The 23,795-nt window shown below is 44.1% G+C and overlaps 2 protein-coding genes across 6 annotated transcripts in view; one reads left to right on the forward strand and one right to left on the reverse strand.

Annotated features, from left to right (window-relative positions):
• Positions 1–7,686, forward strand: part of MUC15 (mucin 15, cell surface associated) — a 37,011-nt gene extending 29,325 nt beyond the window's left edge. The window contains exons 3-4 of the mRNA XM_063944332.1: positions 3,848–4,003; positions 6,711–7,686. Of these exons, the coding sequence (XP_063800402.1) occupies positions 3,848–4,003; positions 6,711–6,862 (308 nt within the window). The 3' untranslated portion in view covers positions 6,863–7,686. The remainder of the gene's footprint in view (positions 1–3,847; positions 4,004–6,710) is intronic.
• The window catches only part of ANO3 (anoctamin 3), a 1,051,220-nt gene that overhangs the window by 200,203 nt on the left and 827,222 nt on the right, over positions 1–23,795 (reverse strand). The gene's annotated exons all lie outside the window — the stretch shown is intronic.

Below are 23,795 nucleotides of genomic sequence, written 5' to 3' on the forward strand. Positions count from 1 at the left end.
GAAACATAGAAAATTATACCCAAAAAATGAAATAAAAAACAAAACAAAAACTTGTGTTGACCATTTTTGCATCGATCATTGTCATGTTGACTTCTTTATCCTGTTAACGATTTGTACCTGTTGACCTTAACCACTGTCTATCTTGTACCTATGAATCTTTTGACTATGTCAACCTAATGCATGTTGACCATATGCGGTTGACCTGACTGTCTATGTAGTCACTATAGAACTTTATAGCACATTGGGGGTGACACGAAGATAGTAGAGCAGCTCTATTATATTGGTGTCACCCCCTCGGATGGTTTCACTTGGTGCGGCCACTGACCCCCAGCAGGAGTATTGACTGATAATCCTGGAGGAGCCTCTGAATAGTGCACAAATACATCGATTTGCAGAACTATGGGGTCTATTCATGTAGCAGTGAAAAGAGTGGAGAAGAAAGCCAGTGGAGAAGTTGGCAACCAATTAGTGTTGAGGTAACATTTCAAATGTGCATTCTATAAAATTATATGTAGCAGCTGATTGGTTGACATGGGCAACATCTCCACTAGCTCACGTCTCCACATTTTTCATTGCTTCATGGAGAGAGAGAGAGAGAGAGACCCCTGTAACACTACATATATATCTGTCACTCACTTAAGTTTCAGAAAATTGCTGTTTTATTACCTTTCCAGGGGTTATTTCCTGCTGTCATTTTATAGACTGTGCAAGATACATGATAGCTAGAAGCTGATTAGTTGCTTTGTGTAACTTCTCCACTTTATCTCTCTGGAAGGTTTGATACATCTCTCTCTCAAATCGCTTGTTTTAGCAAGTTATGTTTTATTGAGAATTCAGTTGGTAGACCCAGGGTTGAAGTGGTCCGCAGGGGTACAGGTGAAACCCCCGGTGGGCCCCACTGTCTGAGGGAGGGGAGGGGGGGCGTGGCCCTACTCCTCTAGGGATCAGGCTCCAGACTGTGCACTTGAATTATACATTATGCATGTGTTACATTATACTGCACAGGACTATAGTGTATTCACTACAGTGCATTGCTGTTATTTATCTGGCACATTATCATACACTAGCAGTATTTATTGACTACAGTATATATAGTTATCAAGAGGCCCAGACCATGCAAACTCTGTTGGTTATCCAAACCTCCGTGGCAGATGGCCACACCCTCTCTGGAGACTGGACACACCCATAAACATGGGCCCCTACCACTGCATTCCCCCGGTGGGCCCTTTATTCCCCAGTACGACACTGGGCAGACCTACAGTAGCCTATAAACCACGGAACTCAATAACATTTCCATAATACGCAGTACCATCCACCACAATGAGTAATACTTTTGGGAGGTGAACTGGATTATCAGTATATACACTGCTCAAAAAAATTAAGGGAACACTAAAATAACACATCCTAGATCTGAATGAATGAAATATTCTTATTAAATACTTTGTTCTTTACATAGTTGAATGTGCTGACAACAAAATCACACAAAAATTATCAATGGAAATCAAATTTATTAACGCATGGAGGTCTGAATTTGGAGCCACCCTCAAAATTAAAGTGGAAAAACACACTACAGGCTGATCCAACTTTGATGTAATGTCCTTAAAACAAGTCAAAATGAGGCTCAGTAGTGTCTGTGGCCTCCACGTGCCTGTATGACCTCCCTACAATGCCTGGGCATGCTCCTGATGAGGTGGCTGATGGTCTCCTGAGGGATCTCCTCCCAGACCTGGACTAAAGCATCCGCCAACTCCTGGACAGTCTGTGGAGGGTGGATGGAGCGAGACAGGATGTCCCAGATGTGCTCAATTGGATTCAGGTCTGGGGAACGGGCGGGCCAGTCCATAGTATCAATGCCTTTGTCTTGCAGGAACTGCTGACACACTCCAGCCACATGAGGTCTAGCATTGTCTGGCATTAGGAGGACCCCAGGGCCAACCGCACCAGCATATGGTCTCACAAGGGGTCTGAGGATCTCATCTCGGTACCTAATGGCAGTCAGGATACCTCTGGCGAGCACATGGAGGGCTGTGCAGCCCCCCAAAGAAATGCCACCCCACACCATTACTGACCCACTTCCAAACCGGTCATGCTGGAGGATGTTGTAGGCAGCAGAACGTTCTCCTTGGCGTCTCCAGACTCTGTCACGTCTGTCACATGTGCTCAGTGAGAACCTGCTTTCATCTGTGAAGAGCACAGGGCGCCAGTGGCGAATTTGCCAATCTTGGTGTTGTCTGGAAAATGCCAAACGTACTGCACGGTGTTGGGCTGTAAGCACAACCCCCACCTGTGGACGTCGGGCCCTCATACCACCCTCATTGAGTCTGTTTCTGATCGTTTGAGTAGACACATGCACATTTGTGGTTTGCTTGAGGTCATTTTGCAGGGCTCTGGCAGTGCTCCTCCTGTTCCTCCTTGCAGAAAGGCAGAGGTAGCGGTCCTGCTGCTGGGTTGTTGCCCTCCTACAGCCTCCTCCACGTCTCCTGATTTACTGGCCTGTCTCCTGGTAGCGCCTCCATGCTCTGGACACTACGCTGACAGACGCAGCAAACCTTCTTGCCACAGCTCGCATTGATGTGCCATCCTGGATGAGCTGCACTACCTGAGCCACTTGTGTGGGTTGTAGGGAGGTCATACAGGGGGTGGTAGTCATGTGACCGCTGGTCGGCTGACCGACAGTCACATGACCTCCTCCGTGAGCCCGACGGCTCACTATCCCGATGGTCGGCATGCCGACCAACAGGGACTATTTCCACTCGTGGGTGTCCACGACACCCATAGAGTGGGAATAGAACCCGTGGCGACCGCAGGTCGCCACCGAGCCCGCAGCGTGGCGAGCGCAGCGAGCCCGCAAGGGGCTTGCTGCACTCGCCCCACCCCGCCGGGATCCCGGCGTCGGTATGCTGCCGGGATCCCGGCGTCGGTAAGGTGACCGGCGGTCAGGAGACCGCCGGTCACCCGTACTACACCCCATACAGGCACGTGGAGGCCACACACACTACTGAGCCTCATTTTGACTTGTTTTAAGGACATTACATCAAAGTTGGATCAGCCTGTAGTGTATTTTTCCACTTTAATTTTGAGGGTGACTCCAAATCCAGACCTCCATGGTTTAATAAATTTGATTTCCATTGATAATTTTTGTGTGATTTTGTTGTCAGCACATTCAACTATGTAAAGAACAAAGTATTTAATAAGAATATTTCATTCATTCAGATCTAGGATGTGTTATTTTAGTGTTCCCTTTATTTTTTTGAGCAGTGTAGATGAAACTCTGTGGCTTTCACTACAATTTTAATTCTAGACGGCATTTTCTTTCATCATTAAATGATTAATGTTCATAGTATGATAATCCACCGACCAGTATACTACTGGAATCAGGGCATAGCGATTAGTGGTTTGACATCACTAAAAAATATTACAAATGAAAAACAAAGTTGAAGCTAGAAAAATAACATATCCACTTAACAAACCACATAAAACTACAAGATACAGTATTTTTCAAACTATTAGTATTTGTGGTGATAAAACTATAAATATAAAATGAATAGCAGTTGGGAAAAACAAATGATTCATATGCTAGGAATTATTAAAATATAATAAAGCATTCAGAAAACTAGCAATAGTGGCTTTAGCAGCATAAAGTCATTGCATGCATATATTCCTGCCTTTAAGTGGTTAATGTACACAACATCATTTTTCTGGAACTTACAGCAACAACGCACTCAATACATCTGCAGGAAACAGTCACACCGCAGCTAGACTGGCAATTGTAACGTGCATGAATACAGTAGTTACATGTTTGTGTTTTACTACACTGTCTGAACTGTTGATATATTTCCTTTTATAGATGTAGGAAGCAGTACTGGAGTTGTATTAGGTGCAATCATTGGCTCAATCCTAGGAATTGCGTTGGTGTGCCTGGTGGCTTATTTCCTATGCGGATCCAAGAAATCCGGACCCTTTTCCCATCGTCGCCTATACGAGGACATTAGGAATGACCCAGGTAGAGGACAAATTCTAATATATATATATATATATATATATATATATATATATATATATATAATAACTGTATTAGTTACTTTTTATTTATTTTATTTATTTTTTACTAGAAAATGCAAAAACAAAAAGTAGTAACAATGAGCTATTATTGTTAGTGCATTGGGCGTGATGATGGCAGCATCGGTCATCTGAGTAAGCCAAAGCTTATAAAAAATGACCAGTGGAGCTGCTTAGCCGGGGGCCAGGGTCCGTGTCGGAAATTGCCAACACTGGCCTCAGCACTCCCAGAAAGTGGGGGCAACACACACTTGTTTTTGGGAACACAGGCCAGCTCTGCATCCACCCCCTGCCAGTGCCATTTCTTGGACCGGGCGAGCCGTGTGATCGCACGGGGCACGGCGCCCACAGCAACTGCATGTTACAGTATTCCATGTGGAATACTATTGAAAATGTCCCTCCCAAAATGGTCGCCACCTCATTGAAGACAGTTATTAAGGATGCTAGAGGAGGCAGCAGCCATTTTGAGAAGGTCATTTTCAATATTTTGAACTGGGGAAGGCGCAAAGAGCACATCCCTACTACACAGACTGGTGGCGGGGGCCGGGGGGATCCCCTAACAATGAGCAGAACCCAATGACAAGGAGCAGAACACCTTGACAATGAGCAGAACCCCTTGACAATGAGTAGGTACTGTAGCAGCCTGTATTACAGTAGGGGCATAATATGACAGGGGTATGTGGGGGCATAATATGGTGTCAGGGGCATTACAGTGGGGGCATAATATGATGACGGGGAATAAAGGTGGGTGCTTAATATGGTGACGGGCATTACTGTGTGGGACATAAAATGGTGTCAGGAGCATTACTGTGTGTGCCTAATATGGTGACAGGGGGAATTACTGCGTGGGGCATAATATGGTGTCATGGGAATTACTGTGGTGGCTACTGTGCCTTAATATGGTGCAAGGGGCATTACTGTGTAGGGCATAATATGGTGTAAGGGACACTATGTCAGTGAAAAGTAGTGTTTGAACCCATTGCAGCAAAGCCATGCCCATTACAGTGGGACCACTCCCCCTTTTGGGGGCACACGCAAATGTAAATTTTTTATATGTATATGGGGGGGGGGGGGCTCATTTATTTTGTGTTTGCACTGGGAGAAAATTGTCTAGAAACGGCCCCAGCTCCAAACCGCCACTTTGTATATAAACCCCTTGTAGGTTTAATGGGGACCGCAAAAATGCCAAATTTCGTTAAATGTATAGGGCCTAATTCAGACCTGATTGCTGTTGTACGAACTAGTTAGGCGGCCGATTATTGACCGACTGCGCATGCGTACAGATCATAATGTGCACGCGCGAGGCCAAACTGCAAAATAAATCAGCTTCTATTTTGATCGCTAGGCGTATGCAGGTTGATTGACAGGAAGAAGAGGGTTTGGGGTGGTAACTGTCCGTTTTCTGAGTGTCAGGAAAAATGCAGGTGTTCCCAAGCGTTTTCAGGGAGGGTGCGTGACGCCAGCTCCGGCCAGATCAGGCTGATTCTGTCCCACTGTAGGAGTAGACAGTAGCGGATCTTGGCACGGGCAAGCAGGACTTCTGCCCGGGGCGCCGCCTCCCGGAGGGCGCAGGGCGCCATCCAGAGGGCGCAGCACCAGGGCAAGATCCGCTGCTGCTGTGCCCCCCGCTGCCCCCTGCTGGCGCTGGCCGCTGTGAAGGGAAACTAGACGCGTAGCATCTAGTTTCCCTTCGTGGAGAGGTCCTTTAATGTGCGGTGCGCGATGACGTCATCGCGCACCGCACATTTCAGCGATACAGTAGTCTGTACAGGGGGCGTAAATGACCATGCCCCCTGTATGAAGCTACGCCCTCTATTGGCGCCCAGGGTGCACAGAGCCCCAGAACCGGCCCTGGGAGTAGGTCCTGGCCTACGCACAGACTGGAAAAAAATTTGATGGTGAGTTGTAAATAGATTTGCAGCTGACCGGCGTATGCAAAGCTTTTCGCACGGCGTACTCAGACTTGTGCGGAGCGGGTATTCACTCTGTCTGGGTGGAGAGTATCTGAATGCAAACCTCTGCAAATTCAGCGATCAGGTCCAAATTAGGTCCATTATCCACTGTAGCCTATAGACTACAGTTTTGCAATTTCTTTTTCCTTGACATCTATCCTCTTAGCCTATACTTGCACACATACAGCCCAGTGGCAATGCAGGCGCAGTAGGCAAGCGAGGTCCTAGCTGGGCAGTTATGAGAGCATGCCCCTTTACTTTTTAGAAACTGTCCCGGTGGCCGGCATTTGATAAATGGCTAACTAAAATAATTTCTTATGTTTGAGATATTTGCGGCAATAAGAACTGTTAATCAATGGGAGATCTTTGAGAATACAGATAAATCGGTAGCCCGGTAGCAGGCAAGAACCTCTTACACTGAGTCAACAGACTTGTGGAGCACTGTTCCTCATCTCAGTAAGGCTAGCAGATGACTTGCCCAAGGACATAGAGGACTGGCACTGGGATTCAAACCAGGGCCTCCAATTAAGTAGTTCTAACAACCTCTGATGTTCAGGATTTATTTCTTGTCCCTGAATATAAAAAGAACTTGCAATTTATTAATTAGCCTGATATAAGTCTTTTATATGTGATTTATTGTGATGCAAACAGACTCTTGCTCATGTCTTTGCAGTTACTAATGAACAATGTTTATTTCAGTGTTGCGATTGGATAATCCTGTAAGTCCCTATGATGTCAGTTACGGGGAGTCCTCATATTACAACCCCACAGTCCTAGAAGAAACTCCATACAATGGTAACAGAACACCTGAAGCAATTGCTATGGATGACATCCGCATCAGGCCACATTAATGCATGCCATAACCTGCGTGGGAAGGACATTATCTCTTTATTTCTTTTGTTTATGAACACCTTGGCATGTTTTTTTGGAACGTGACAGGGAACAGCAAAGTTTGATTCCAGATATGCGAATCATTTCCTGGAATGAATGCAGAACACAAGTGACTTTCATTTACCAAAACAAAAAAATTGGCTTCATTTACTCCTCGACCAAACTGGTTATTTGTATGGACTCTTTCATACAAGTTCCTAACTCTAAAAAGCAAACTGGAAAATAAATTATGTTGGAGACATGAAGCTGTCAAGATAGATTGGCAGTTTGGTCAACTTCTATTGCTTTAATTGAATACGGAAAACCATATGCACTGCGGTCATATCTAGGATGCTGTTTCAGCCGAATATACTACAGTACATGTGCGATTAGTTAGACATTATCTCTTTCCAAGTGTCTAAAAATTAACAAAAACAGTTGTCATATCACACATCTGTGGTAAGCCCACCTAGTTCTGAGGAGAGGGTGACAACATTGCAGGATACGGTAGAGAATGGGGTCATAGTGTGATGGTTAGCATTACTACCTCACAGCACTGAGGCTATGGCTTAGATTCTCACCATGGCCCTAACTGTGTGGAGTTTGCATATTCTCGCCGTGTTTGCTTGGGTTTCCTCCCACAATCCAAAAATATATTGGTAGATGGGCCAAGTGGTTCTTATCTGCCATCAAATTCTATGTTTCATGAGCTTTATGAAAAGACAGGCAGGATTTGGGCATGTCATTATTATCAATATTTATTACATGAATTGAATAAAGAATTGAAAGACTTTTTAAAACGGGATTCTTCTACAAACTGGATAATTGAACACATATTAAACTTCTATTTTAGAAATTCTAAATGTATAAATTGGCTTTATATTAACTTTGAAAAAAATTGGAGATTTTATGATAGAATGTACTGAGAATGACCAGGTTTTCCTTTTTTTTTTTGTTAGGAAAATCTGACGTACTGTGGTAGTACAGTAGAACATCTTAGGTCTGATCATTGGTATACCAGCATTTTGTTGAGTTACTACTGTGCCACCACTATCACCGACCATGTATTCATGAAGATTGTTGAATTTTTTAAAGTTTTTTCACTGATTTCCCTAAAACAATGGGCCTAATTCAGACCTGACCGCTGCTGTGCGTTTTCGCACATCGGGCGATCAGGTCTGAGCTGCGCATGCGCCGATGCCGTAGTGCACCAGTGCATACCAAAGATGCAATCGGCATCTCTGCCCAGCGATCGCCTCTGCCAGATTGACATTTGGCCGCCGTTTGGTCCGGGCAATGCAGGCGTGCCCGGACTGTGCGCGGGGCGGGCCACGGTGGCTCTGTGACGTCACACGAAACCGCTGCGACCCAAGAAGTGGCGAGTAGCTCCCTGCCAGTGCGTGGGGAGGGGGGGATGTTGCAGAGCCAAACATGCTGGGCGTCCCCCTCATGTCTGTGAAACTGATCGTAGATGTCCTAAAATTTAGCACATCTACGATCAGGTCTGAATTAGGCCCAATGACAACAAAGAACTTTTTGAAGTGAAACAGAGATTTTGGGTGTTCCAAACAAGCACAGTATTGTGTTTCCATGTGAGAAATCATATCAGCTTTCTTAATTGCTTTTATCATTTTACTAATACAACCTCTATTCTATCAAGTTTATTGCTGCCATATAAATGTCACAAACGCTTATTTATGTTTGAGGCACAATGCCTCAAGAATGAACAAGTGAGAGTTATACTTTTGTTGTGCCTGTGTTCTTAAGTATTTACTGGCATAGTGTTCTAAAATATGAAAATGAATATCCCAATATGCAGCTGGATACTGTTAGATGGGAATATTTTATATTTAGCATTTTTCTTTTGTGTGCCTTTATATGTATATTATTATCACATATTCTGTAACACAGCATGTTGTACTAATCTGGAATTCCTGCATGTAAGGAAACATTTAGAACAAACACGTATTTCATATATCTCTCAGGAAGCACAGCCATACGTTACTGCTTTATGTAACTCTAATTGCCTTGTAAACTTTTTTTTTTTATATATATATATTTTTAGCCTAACAGGATATTCAAGCCTTTTGCAATGGCTTTTCACCTTTGTTTTATAGCGAGGTTAATGGGTGATTTCACATTTTGAAGTTAATTTTAGTACCTAACTCCCAAGCAATGTAAAGAGCAGTATGATCTCTAAAGCTAAGTACATATAAGACAACTTTTTTTAACGATTTGGCCTATAACGGCATTTCTGAACTGCATTTTTGTCAAATTGTCCAGTGTGTACGCACTATATCGTCAATGATGCGCGCTCCCGTGTGGGTCTTCCCAACAAGGTCCCGCGTGCTCCCGACGAAGTCTTCTGTCACCTGTGCATGCAGGTCAATTATGACTATGTCGTTAACGACAAGGTGCATATCGTCCAGTGTGTACGTTAAATTAGGCTGAAACCCAACAATTTGGTAATAGTGGCTGACTCCTGTACAGTTTATCATTGGTTGTATGTAAAAATTACTCAGTGTTTACGCACTATGGGGGTCATTCAGACCCTGCCGCAAACTGTGCATGCGCAGCGGCCGCACACGGCTGCGTGGGCATACACATTGCGGTCACATCCACGATGGATGTGACCACAATGTGATTAACAGCGGCGGGCGTTTTCCGGGCGGCAACGCAGCATTGGGCGGGATGAACAGGGGCGGGCCAGGACTGTTTTCGGGGTGGCTGCATGGCATCACACATAGCTGCTCCGATAAAAAACATGGCCACTGACTGTCTGGCAGCGTCAGGGGTCAACCCTAGATTCGATGCGTTCGCAATTAGATTGTGGACGCATCAGAAGGCGAGACCACACATGCTGGTTGGCTTTGCCCTGTACTGTGCACCTTCAGCATGTGCAGAGATGATCGCAGATCCGGCTGCATATGCAGCGATCTGCGTTCATCTCTGAATAGCCCCCAATATCGTTTATCCGGGACTCTGGAAACTTCAAGGGAAATTATCAGTCGATATTGGTTATGCTTTAAATCTGCGTTTCCAGTTTAAGATTGCAGGCACTCAAAGGTGCCTACAAGCATGTAACCTGCATGGGAGGAGATGACAAGTGGGAGGAGATAACAAATGAGATGAGATAACAAATAGGCGATAACTAATGAGAGAAGAAAGCAAAAAATGGGAAAATAGGTAAAGTGGTGTTTAAAGAGGAACAAGTGAGAAGATTTTTAATCGTTTTCAATACTTTGCATTTTTTCAGTGCTCCCCTGTGGCTACCACTCTGTGTCAATATATTATTGTAGTATCATTACTGCCACTCATACAGAAATGGGTTGAGTACAAAGGTAACCACTCAAAGCAGATATCAAAATGATGCGAAGAGCAAGTAATTTGTAATTTTTATTAAATGATTTTGCTCCCTTGGGACATTACTGCGACAGCACTGAACTTTGCGCAATAAGTAGGTTGCGAACATTGGGACATCTTTTTAAGAGCGAAGAAATAACAAGTGGAAGGGAGATCAAAGGCGCTGCTATACAAGTGACAAATATAATAAACAAAATTTGTATAATATACTTGCAAAACCTTGTGGTCCTTCGTTAATCTTTTTTTCATATAAATCCAGTAATTACCAGATGGTACGTTTTCGTTGAACGGATCTTGTTTCACGTGTCTTAAGTAGAAGTATAAAAGAAACCTTTATGCGTATGGTGATATTTAACTCTAAGTGAGTTTTGGTACGTGTACCTATGTTTGTGAAGTGGTGGTGAGAAACTATCCTTATCTCCTATCAAGAAAAACTTCCACATCACAGGGCTCTGCTTCATCGGAGAACACACAAAAAATTGAACTTATTGTAGATATTACTACACATTTGTTGTTTATTTTTGTTCTTTGCATGTAAACATCTGGTAATTACTGGATTTATATGAAAAAAAGATTAACGAAGGACCACAAGGTTTTGCAAGTATATTATACAAATTTTGTTTATTATATTTGTCACTTGTATAGCAGCGCCTTTGATCTCCCTTCCACTTGTTATTTCTTCACTTGTATCCCTTTTGTGATCTGGATTTGGGCAGATCATAGGAAGGTTAGGATTGGGCAGCTAGCTTTTGCGCCAGAACTCACACACATTTATAATTTTATCTTTTTAAGAGCGAATACAGGTAGAGTACAAGGGCGTAGCTACCATAGGCGAAGCAGTGCAGCTGCTATGGGGCCCAGAGCTGAGTGAGGCCCACCTTACCTGTCAAAGTTACGTGTTATGTACATTTTTCACCATTGGGTGGTACGCAGAGGCCCTTTCAAACTTTTTCCTTGGGGCCTGCAATATATCTAGGTAAGCCCCTGGACCTGCTCATTGTAGTGTGGTATAAAATGAACTGGAGGGCATTTTAATGGTATATAATATGAAACGGGGAACTGTAATGAGACACAATATGAACGGGGAGCACTATATATCATAAAGTAAATTGGGGATACTGTGCGGCAATGTGTACTGGCAGCTCTGAAATGTGACATAATGTAGGGTGAACTTAAGCACTACTGCGATTCAGAAACTAGGGCACTACTATGGGGCATAACATTAAATAAGGCTCTACTATGTTTCAGAAAATGAACTAGGGCACTATTATAGGGCATACAATTAACAACAACTGCTGCAGAGAAGTGTCTCTCGAGAAGCATTGGGATGGCGGCCCTTCAAAATGTTGCTATGGGGCCCACAAAGTTCTGGCTACGCCCCTGGTAGAGTACATATGTGGGTGGCCACATCGGATAGATCCTCATTAGACTACACATACAAAGCAACAGTGACCATCTGCATCAACCGCAGGAATCAAATTCAAATTTTGATTTCAATCATTTACAACTACCATTAGAGGTCGGTGGAGCCCATTCATATGTGTCATTTCTGGCTAATTAGGTGCTGACAAAGGGGCCATGCTCCATTCCCAGGGCGGAGACGAAGCGCTGCGGGGGCGGTGCGGTGCAAATGGGGGGGGGTGCGGCGCGAACTGGGGTGTGTTGGGAAGATGGTGGCGGGACTTCTGCGGGCGCAGCTGGGCTGCGCCGGCAGGAGGCATCATCTATTTCTGCTAACAGGCAGAAATTGCGATGCGTTTGCAATACAAGTTGAGTATCCCATATCCATATATTCCGAAATACGGAATATTCCGAAATACAGACTTTTTTGAGTGAGACTGAGATAGTGAAATCTTTGTTTTTTGATGGCTCAATGTACACAAACTTTGTTTAATACACAAAGTTATTAAAAATATTGTATTAAATGACCTTTAGGCTGTGTGTATAAGGTGTATATGAAACATAAATGAATTGTGTGAATGTACACACACTTTGTTTAATGCACAAAGTTATAAAAAATATTGTCTAAAATTACTTTCAGGCTGTGTGTATACGGTGTATATGTAACATAAATGCATTCTATGCTTATATTTAGGTCCCATCACCATGATATCTCATTATGGTATGCAATTATTCCAAAACACGGAAAAATCCGATATCCAAAATACCTCTGGTCCCAAGCATTTTGGATAAGGGATACTCAACCTGTATCTGCTTGTTGAAGGGGGGGGGGGCGCGGCGGCGGTCAGCATGCTAGCAAAAGGATTGCAAATTCTGCTAATTATTACCAGAATTTGCAATCCTTACTGAATTAGGCCCAAAATCACCACTTGTGGGCTGCTTAGAGGCCAGTAATCCGATAATGATGCTTTAATAAGATGTGTGGTATAGGAAGGCAGGAGGCCGTAGATAGGGAATTTTCGCAAATGGGCCATAGGTACATGAACCAAACACATGATATTTCCATTTAATTCCATTTTGTATGGCAGAGAATAAATAAATGTAAGATAAAAGATTAAAAGTACTGTATGTGTTTATGTGTAAATGTTCACAACTGCTCTTTGCATGTAGCATGTAGCACCATTATATCTTGCTAATAAACTGTACACATATTTATTAAACACGTGTGCACCTTGTCTTTTCCTAATGTCACTAAATACATCTGCACCAGTTATTTGTTTGGCTAAAGTTACAGCTCCCGGTGGTAGGTCGTCCAGTGACCGTTACCTGTCCATTCTTCATTATCATTTATTTTCTAAGGTGAAACAAGGACTCCATAGTGCAGTACAAAGGAGATAGATCAAACACGTAACATGTGAAAAAAAGATAGACATTTCCACAGCTTTACATAAATACATAATCACAGTGTCCATTTTACATAATTATGTAAAGAAAACAAAGGGGATAGGGAAATACTCACAGGACCTTACAAGGTACTGTAGATTCAGGGGCGTAGCCAGAACTTTGTGGGCCCCATAGCAACATTTTGAAGGGGCCCCCATCCCAATGCTTCTAGACAGACACTTCTCTGCAGCAGTTGTTCATTGTATGCCCTATAATAGTGCCCTAGGCCATTTTATGAACCATAGTAGAGCCTCACTTAATGTGATACCCCATAGTAGTGCATCAGTTTCTTTTATGAATCGCAGTAGTGCTTAACTTCACTGTATGTCACATTTTAGAACTGCCAGTACACATTATGCTGCACAGTACTCTCAATTCACATTATGATATACTGTATAGTGCTCCCCGTCCATAGTGTGCCTCATTACAGTGCCCTGGTTCATATTATATAACATTAAAATGCCCTCCAGTTAATTTTATACCACACAACAATGAGCAGGTCCAGTGGCATACCTAGATATATTGTCGGCCCAAGGAAAAAGTTTGAAAGGACCCCTACATACCACCCAATGGTGAAAAATGTATATAACACATGTATCTGTGACAGGAAAGGTGGGCCCCTCTCAGCTCTGGCCCCCACAGCAGCTGCACTCCCTGCACCTATGGTAGCTACGCCCTTGTGTAGATGGGATATGGGTGGACACAAAAGGGAGAAAAGGGAGGAATAGGGAATACTAGAGAATGAAGAAATTAGTTTTAAGGGTACATATGAAGGCTAGGAGGCAGGGCCAAATTTAGGGGTCAGGACCCCCTAGGCACATTTTTGGCTGTCACCCTTCCCCCTTCATCACGTCATTACACCCTTCATTTCGGGTGCCAGTCCGGATGCCTCGAGACCACCAAAGCAGCCCCAAACTCACACTACTACCAACTTACTAACTCCTGGACCACAATTTGCTGCCCATTGTCTTACCCCCATCAGTTGCTAAATAAAAAAAATTCAAAAAAATAAAGGGAACACTAAAATAACACATCCTAAATCTGAATGAATGAAATATTCTTATTAAATACTTTGTTCTCTACATAGTTGAATGTGCTGACAACCAAATCACACAAAAATTATCAATGGAAATCAAATTTATTAACCCATGGAGGTCTGAATTTGGAGTCACCCTCAAAATTAAAGTGGAACAACACACTACAGGCTGATCCAACTTTGATGTAATGTCCTTAAAACAAGTCAAAATGAGGCTCAATAGTGTGTGTGGCCTCTACGTGCCTGTATGACCTCCCTACAATGCCTCGGCATGCTCCTGATGAGGTGGCGGATGGTCTTTAGAGGGATCTCCTCCCATACCTGGACTAAAGCATCCGCCAACTCCTGGACAGTCTGTGGTGCAACGTGGCATTGGTGGATGGAGCGAGACATGATGTCCCAGATGTGCTCAATTGGATTCAGGTCTGGGGAACGGGTGCGCCAGTCCATAGCATCAATGCCTTCAACTTGCAGGAACTGCTGACACACTCCAGCCACATGAGGTCTAGCGTTGTCTTGCATTAGGTGGAACCCAGGGCCAACCGCACCAGCATATGGTCTCACAAGGGGTCTGAGGATCTCATCTCGGTACCTAATGGCAGTCAGGCTACCTCTGGCGAGCATATGGAGGGCTGTGTGGCCCCCCAAATAAATGCCACCCCATACCATTACTGACCCACTGCCAAACCGGTCATGCTGGAGGATGTTGCAGGCAGCAGAACGTTCTCCTTGGCGTCTCCAGACTCTGTCATGTCTGTCACATGTGCTCAGTGAGAACCTGCTTTCATCTGTGAAGAGCACAGGGCGCCAGTGGCGAATTTGCCAATCTTGGTGTTCTCTGGCAAATGCCAAACGTCCTGCACGGTGTTGGTCTGTAAGCACAACCCCCACCTGTGGGCGTCGGCCCCTCATACCACCCTCATGGAGTCTGTTTCTGATCGTTTGAGTAGACACATGCACATTTGTGGCTTGCGGGAGGTCATTTTGCAGGGCTCTGGCTGTGCTCCTCCTGTTCCTCCTTGCACAAAGGCGGAGGTAGCGGTCCTGCTGCTGGGTTGTTGCCCTCCTACGGCCTCCTCCACGTCTCCTGAAGTACTGGTCTGTCTCCTGGTAGCGCCTCCATGCTCTGGACACTATGCTGACAGACACAGCAAACCTTCTTGCCACAGCTTGCATTGATGTGCCATCCTGGATGAGCTGCACTACCTGAACCACTTGTGTGGGTTGTAGGGAGGTCATACAGGCACGTGGAGGCCACACACACTACTGAGCCTCATTTTGACTTGTTTTAAGGACATTACATCAAAGTTGGATCAGCCTGTAGTGTGTTTTTCCACTTTAATTTTGAGGGTGACTCCAAATCCAGACCTCCATGGGTTAATAAATTTGATTTCCATTGATAATTTTTGTGTGATTTTGTTATCAGCACATTCAACTATGTAAAGAACAAAGTATTTCATAAGAATATTTCATTCACTCGGATCTAGGATGTGTTATTTTAGTGTTCCCTTTATTTTTTTGAGCAGTGTATATATATATATGTATATATATATATATATATATATATATATATATATATATATATATAATCGATTCACCAATAAGGCACACTTATACCTAAAGGATTGAGTGATCATTTGGGCTTACATGTATTTATATAACTGTTTTCCTGCTTCTGAAGTGTATGAGTACCTTGTGTACTTCATCTATGAGAGTTTATCATTTATGCTTCTTATGTAGGCAGTCCATTTACCATCTGCTTACGTATATTGTTTTTATTAGTGCCAGTCACCGTGGCAACGGACATTGGGAGATGATCTGTGGGCGCCATGCTTCCTGTTTCCAGAATGTTGCTGACGGCAGGGACGAGCAGTCAGGGAAGGCAGTGCCTCCCCTGTCCTTAATGATTAAAATAATATAAAGAAGATACTTATGACACATATTCTGTGTCATAAGTAATTTCTTTATATTATGCCAACCATTTCAGTGCTTAAAATTAGTTTGGGAGGCACCGATAGCAGTTTACAATAGGAACAGGCTAAAGCGGGGGGAGGTAGTGGGACCAAGCACTGGGCTGTAAAAGCCTATTAAAAACAGAGGGGGAAACAGCACTTATACAAGTGCCTCGCTGACAGGGATGAGTTTTCAGGCCACATCAAAGCACGCTCCTGTCAGCGAGGCAGATGTGATTGGACAGCAGATTCAGTGCTGGATCCGCTGCTCCAATCACCCATACAAGGTGGGGTGAAGCGGCAGCGTGACCCGGCACTACTAATGTGTGAAGCGGCAGCGGGACCCGGCAGCCCCGGAGTCAGCGGGACCCAGCATTACTAATGTGGAGCTGTCACTACAGCAGTCAGCGCTCTTTCCTCTCCTTCCACCTCATCTGCCCTCCTATGCAGCAGAATCACTGCGAGTGATTCACCGCCACCTACACTTTCCCGGACCTGGGGCCCAGGACCACGCAGGTCAGAAAGGGGGGGCAGTTGGAATGGGTGGGAAGTGACTGGGCTGCAGGGACAGCGAGGTGTAATCAAATATATATATATATATATATATATATATATGTATATATATATATATATATATATATATATATATAGTGTATGTATATATATATATATATATATATCTCAGTGCCTCCCCAGCCAATTACCTCACCGCACGTCACTGGGTGATGGCGTTTGCACATGATGGAGATATAAGGAAGGTGAGGTGTGTTTATTATTGTTTGTATATGCCTGAGTCGATGTAAAGTAAAGAACATCGAATGTTGCATTTAAACCTGCTTCATTGAGTATTTTTTCATCCGGGTGCCAGTGGAATTGCTGTACTATTGTCGGACTCCTGGCCAGGGGGGACCTGCAGTGGGCACCGGAGCCCATACTACGCTAAAAGGTGTGCTGCCTTAAGATTTCATATGTATATATATATATATATATATATATATATCCAATAAAGTAGGAGCACTCACCAGTCTTCATAATATTCTCATTTTTATTAGCAGCAAGACATCAATTGAGGGGTGTAATCGACGTTTCGGTTCCCAGTGGAACCTTTGTCAAGATCATAGAGCACAATAAATGGTCCCCTTATAAACCCTAAAGTGACCCTCCCCCTAATTAATGCAATTACAATTTATCAGGTAATCCACCAACATCAAACATATAAAATGTACATGTAGAGACAATACATAGACAAATACAACATATACATAAAAACAGAGATCCATAATTACCGAATAAACACATGATCCATTGATACCCGCTGTACTTAGCGGTGACTCGCGGCGTGCGTTCCACTGCGCACTTGACTTCCGGTATCTGGAACGCAAGTTCCGGACACCTGACCGGAAATGCTCAATATCATCACTCAAGTCCTACACTGATTATCGGCGCACAGTAATCCAGTCTCCATGGAGACGTAACAGCATATCGGAAAAACTTGAAATCAGTGCAGCATCTTGAGAGTATTAGCTGATATAATGTAGTCAAATTGTGAGACATTGAAAAAGGAAAGATAGTAGATTCATGTGTCTATTCGGAAGGGTCACATAGAGTCAGCAGTACGTGAACTATAGTGAGGTCTAACAAAATATAATCACTAGGCTGTTATTCATAAATCAAATAAATAAAGACCTGGGTATGGACACAGACCGTCCACTTAGAGGAGCCACAGAAAGCAAAAAAATGTGAAAAAAATAAAATAAAATAAAAAATAAATAAATAAAAAATAAAAAACAGATGTTTGCTCCATATAGTGTAAAGTCATTCCAGAAAAATGCCATATTGGATGCCCTCATTCAGGCCCCTGGGGCGTATAGTGTCCAGTCGAAAGATCCATGAAGCCTCACGTTGGAGCAATAATTTTGCTCTATCTCCACCTCTCTTTAAAGGAGCTATTCGATCTATAATCATACACTTCAATGAAGCCAGGGTATGTTTTGCCTCAAAAAAATGCCTAGCAACAGGCTTATCTGAATGTCCCTCACTTAGTGCTGTTCTGATGGATAAGCGGTGGTTCGCCATCCTTTCACGGAATGGACGAACCGTTTTGCCCACATACATCAGGGAACATGGACACGTAAGTGTATAAATGATGAAATCAGAGGTACAACTCACTCGCTGGCTGATCTTAATTTTCTGTCCTGTATGTGGATGGTGGAAATATTCACCGGAGGTCATGCTCCTGCAAGTCGTACAATTAACGCATCGATAACACCCCTTCTTTTGTATCGATAGCCAAGAGTCAGATTCTGATCTTAATGGTCTATCCGGCTGCATGAGAATATCCTTTAGATTTCGTCCTCTTCTAAAGCTGATAAGAGGCTTAGCTGGTAAATGCTTGCAGAGGACTGGATCACTTTTAACCACCGGCCAGAGATTTTTAACTGCTCGTCGAACCACAGGACCCACAGTGTCAAATGTTGTTGTTACCACAAAGGGATTTTATGGCCTACATTTTTTCTTGACATTTCCTGTTGAAAAAATCTTTAAAGCTTTTTGTATGCAATTGTCAATAGTCTGTTGACTATAGCCCCTAGAGGAAAATTTCAACTTCATCTCTTCCATTTGTATCTTGGCTGTGTCGGGTTCTGAATTGTTTCGGAGCACTCGCAAAAATTGTGAAATAGGCATATTCTGTTTAAGTGAGCCTGGGTGATGGCTACCAAAATGTAGTAAAGCATTACGATCTGTGGACTTCCTGAACAGTCTGTGTCCATACCCTGTCTCTGTGGCATAGACGGTTACATCGAGAAAATTGATCTCGCCCCCACTATATTCCATAGTAAATCTAATTGGAGAGTTGTCCAGCACACAGATGGACTCTCCACCTATTGAATTCCTGGTTGACCTGCTAGAATTGACTCTTATGTGCAATTATTTTCAGTATGGCGGCCGATACTATCTCCAAATGGCGGGGACCGCGATGGGCAGCAACATAGCGCCATCGTACGCAAATATATATATGGATGCTTATGAGAATGCACACATTTTCCCGCTATTTGGGGATAGTATCGGCTTTTATTGTCGCTTCATTGATGATGTATTCCTAATTTGGACAGGCAGTGAGGTGGCACTCCAGGAGATGCTGGAGCACCTTAATGGCCTTAACTCTCCAATTAGATTTACTATGGAATATAGTGGGGGCGAGATCAATTTTCTCGATGTAACTGTCTATGCCACAGAGACAGGGTATGGACACAGACTGTTCAGGAAGTCCACAGATCGTAATGCTTTACTACATTTTGGTAGCCATCACCCAGGCTCACTTAAACAGAATATGCCTATTTCACAATTTTTGCGAGTGCTCCGAAACAATTCAGAACCCGACACAGCCAAGATACAAATGGAAGAGATGAAGTTGAAATTTTCCTCTAGGGGCTATAGTCAACAGACTATTGACAATTGCATACAAAAAGCTTTAAAGATTTTTTCAACAGGAAATGTCAAGAAAAAATGTAGGCCACAAAATCCCTTTGTGGTAACAACAACATTTGACACTGCGGGTCCTGTGGTTCGACGAGCAGTTAAAAATCTCTGGCCGGTGGTTAAAAGTGATCCAGTCCTCTGCAAACATTTACCAGCTAAGCCTCTTATCAGCTTTAGAAGAGGACGAAATCTAAAGGATATTCTCATGCAGCCGGACAGACCATTAAGATCAGAATCTGACTCTTGGCTATCGATACAAAAGAAGGGGTGTTATCGATGCGTTAATTGTACGACTTGCAGGAGCATGACCTCCGGTGAATATTTCCACCATCCACATACAGGACAGAAAATTAAGATCAGCCAGCGAGTGAGTTGTACCTCTGATTTCATCATTTATACACTTACGTGTCCATGTTCCCTGATGTATGTGGGCAAAACGATGCGTCCATTCCGTGAAAGGATGGCGAACCACCGCTTATCCATCAGAACAGCACTAAGTGAGGGACATTCAGATAAGCCTGTTGCTAGGCATTTTTTTGAGGCAAAACATACCCTGGCTTCATTGAAGTGTATGATTATAGATCGAATAGCTCCTTTAAAGAGAGGTGGAGATAGAGCAAAATTATTGCTCCAACGTGAGGCTTCATGGATCTTTCGACTGGACACCAGTGATCGCGCTGAGCAAAAAAAAAAGTGGGTCCCAGGGACCCCTCACTTTTATAAATTGGGGTCCTACTTGTCCTTTTCTGGGTCCCATCGGAATGAATATTCTTATTAATTATTCAAATATAAAAACAAGGACTTGATGTGGACACTACTAAAGTGTTGGAAAGGGGTGACTAGGTTGCTAGGCTGTGTAGTATACATGACACTTGCACCAAAGCTGTAACTAGACATTTTGGTGCCCCCTACCACACACAAAGAGTAGACGGTGCACGCCGTAGGCGCGCTGCAAACATTTAGGGGTGTGGCTTTGTGGGGAGGGGGTGTGGCCACATAATAGTACCAATTCGCATTACATCACTCACACTGCGCCAGGTAGAGCACTTATACACAGTGATCGTGGTTGTGTCAACGAGGGAAGGGGGTACCCACAGTCATCGCGTATGTCAGTGCGGGTGCCAAGGGGAGGAGTGACAACGACTGACGTAGTCAGAGCCGCATTAAGGCTAGTGGGGGTTCCAGGCAACAAAGGTGTGGGGGCCCCCACCAATAAAACTGACTGTGCACACTGTTGCTATCATTAGAGAGGGAGAGGGCGAGCGATTAAGACGGTGTCAGAGAGAGAAAGACAGAGGTACAAGCGAGTGAGGGAGAGAGATAAAGGGCGTCAGAGAGGGAGAGAGACTGAGATAGAGAAGGGGGAGCAAGAGAGAGGGAGAGAGTCAGGAAGACAGAAATAGGGAGGGGGTGCGAGCAGGAGAGAGTCAGGGAGGTAGACAGAGCGAGAGGGGGGAACAAGCGAGGAAAAGAGGATGTCAAAGAAGGGAGAGAGAGAGCCTGGAAGACAGAGGGGGGGGGACCAAGCGAGAGACAGAGGGTGTCAGTGAGAGAGAGAGAGAGAGAGACAGAGAGAGAGAGAGAGAGAGAGAGAGAAAGAGAGTGAGAGAGAGTCAGGAAGATAGAGAGGGGAGAGAGGGAAAGTCAGGAAGACAGGGGGAGGGGATCCAAGTGGGGGAGGAGGTGGAGAGAGGGTGCCAGTGAGGGGAGAGAGATGAATAAAGCTGTATAAACAATACCTGTTGGGCTGCAGCAACAGCAGGTCACTGATATGTGTAAGGCACTTCATGATGTTAGGCTCCGCCCCCTTCCCCATGCACCCGAGAATCGCTGCATTATATCCACGAGGGGGCGGGGCTTACTGTAGAGACGGAGGCAGTCTCCATCTCCAAGACAAAGTCCCTCCTGTGCTGCTGGGACTCATAGCCGGCCAGGGTACAGGGGGGCCGGACCGGGGTCAGTGTTTTCCGGCATGTAGGGGCCCCGGGACGACAGCCCAGCCTGCCTTTCCTATAATCCAGCTCTGCATCCAGTCCTCCTCCTGCTCTGATGCTGAAGCGATGGCCAATGACAAGGTCAGTCCATCTGAGCCCAGTGTGACACATGTAGGTGGCTGCTCACCTGTAATAACCCCCCCCCCCCAGCACATACACAGCAACCAGCTCAAACCTCTCCCCCCGCACCGCGCACACACAGTCACCGGCACTCATCTCTCCCCATCCCCGCAGCTCATACCCAGCAACCAGCTCTCACCTCGCACCCACAGTCACCGGCACTCACCTTCCCCCATCCCCGCAGCACATACACAGCAACCACATAGAGTCACCGGCGCTCACACACGCACCTGCCAGCCGCTGGATCCCCCTGAAATACGGCCATAGCAGAGACGCACCGTCTTCGTGACACTGTTCCAGGGAGCCGCACCATCATGCCGGGACCCTGTGAAGGCACTGCACGCAACCAGGAGAGGAGCGGTAAGGCTCCACCTCCTCTATTTAAAAGCACAGTCTCACTGATTTGCTGCTGCGGAGCGCGTCCCCAGGGACCCTCCCATTTTAGATAAGTGAGTCCCCGGACAGCAGAAGCGGGTAAAATACGCGCTATAGCGCGTTTTTGCGATCACTGGACACTATACGCCCCAGGGGCCTGAATGAGGGCATCCAATATGGCATTTTTCTGGAATGACTTTACACTATATGGAGCAAACATCTGTTTTTTATTTTTTATTTTTTTATTTATTTTTTATTTTTCAATTTTTTTTGCTTTCTGTGGCTCCTCTAAGTGGACGGTCTGTGTCCATACCCAGGTCTTTATTTATTTGATTTATGAATAACAGCCTAGTGATTATATTTTGTTAGACCTCACTATAGTTCACGTACTGCTGACTCTATGTGACCCTTCCGAATAGACACATGAATCTACTATCTTTCCTTTTTCAATGTCTCACAATTTGACTACATTATATCAGCTAATACTCTCAAGATGCTGCACTGATTACAAGTTTTTCCGATATGCTGTTACGTCTCCATGGAGACTGGATTACTGTGCGCCGATAATCAGTGTAGGACTTGAGTGATGATATTGAGCATTTCCGGTCAGGTGTCCGGAACTTGCGTTCCAGATATCGGAAGTCAAGTGCGCAGTGGAACGCACGCCGCGAGTCACCGCTAAGTACAGCGGGTATCAATGGATCATGTGTTTATTCGGTAATTATGGATCTCTGTTTTTATGTATATGTTGTATTTGTCTATGTATTGTCTCTACATGTACATTTTATATGTTTGATGTTGGTGGATTACCTGATAAATTGTAATTGCATTAATTAGGGGGAGGGTCACTTTAGGGTTTATAAGGGCACCATTTATTGTGCTCTATGATCTTGACAAAGGTTCCACTGGGAACCGAAACGTCGATTACACCCCTCAATTGATGTCTTGCTGCTAATAAAAATGAGAATATTATGAAGACTGGTGAGTGCTCCTACTTTATTGGATATATTTGCATTAATGGATCTTGAGGATTCATTACTATATGGAAGTCACCCCAGCATTTGTGGATAAGGCCAGAGTGTGGACTGTTCCTGTGAATATATATATATATATATATATATATATACACATACATACATACATACATACATACATACATAGTATATATATATATATATATATATATATATACATACATACATACATAGTATATATATATATATATATATATATATACATACATACATACATAGTATATATATATATATATATATATATAGTTGTAATGACGGGGAAAAAAGGATAAACTGGTCCTTATCAGCCAGGTGTGCCACCCCCCAGCAAGTGCCACCCCTAGGCACGTGCCTCATGTGCCTAGTGGGAAATCTGCTACTGCTAGGAGGCTGGATACAAGTCCAGTTGAGCTCGGGATGGCATTCCAGGACGGTGGGAATGGGAAGCAGTGGTTAGGGAGGAGGTGAGGAAGCAATCATTAACAGAAGGAGAGAGCGAGAGGGAGCATGTGAAGAAATGAAACTGGAGATGTTGAGATGAGAGGTATTTGTTGAGGGCTTTGAAGGTGAGAGAGAAGTTTGCATTTTATTCTGTATGGGACTGGGAGTGTTTCAGTTGCTTTTACAACTAAGCTTCAAATTCCGCCAGAGGTAGAATGGAGGCTGGGGTGAGAGGTTACTTTTCAAATTACCCAACTGGAAACCTATTTATATTGTGAGACAGTGCTGTATAGGAT

This window comes from Pseudophryne corroboree, chromosome 11 (assembly GCF_028390025.1).
Source record: "Pseudophryne corroboree isolate aPseCor3 chromosome 11, aPseCor3.hap2, whole genome shotgun sequence".
NCBI lineage: Eukaryota > Metazoa > Chordata > Amphibia > Anura > Myobatrachidae > Pseudophryne > Pseudophryne corroboree.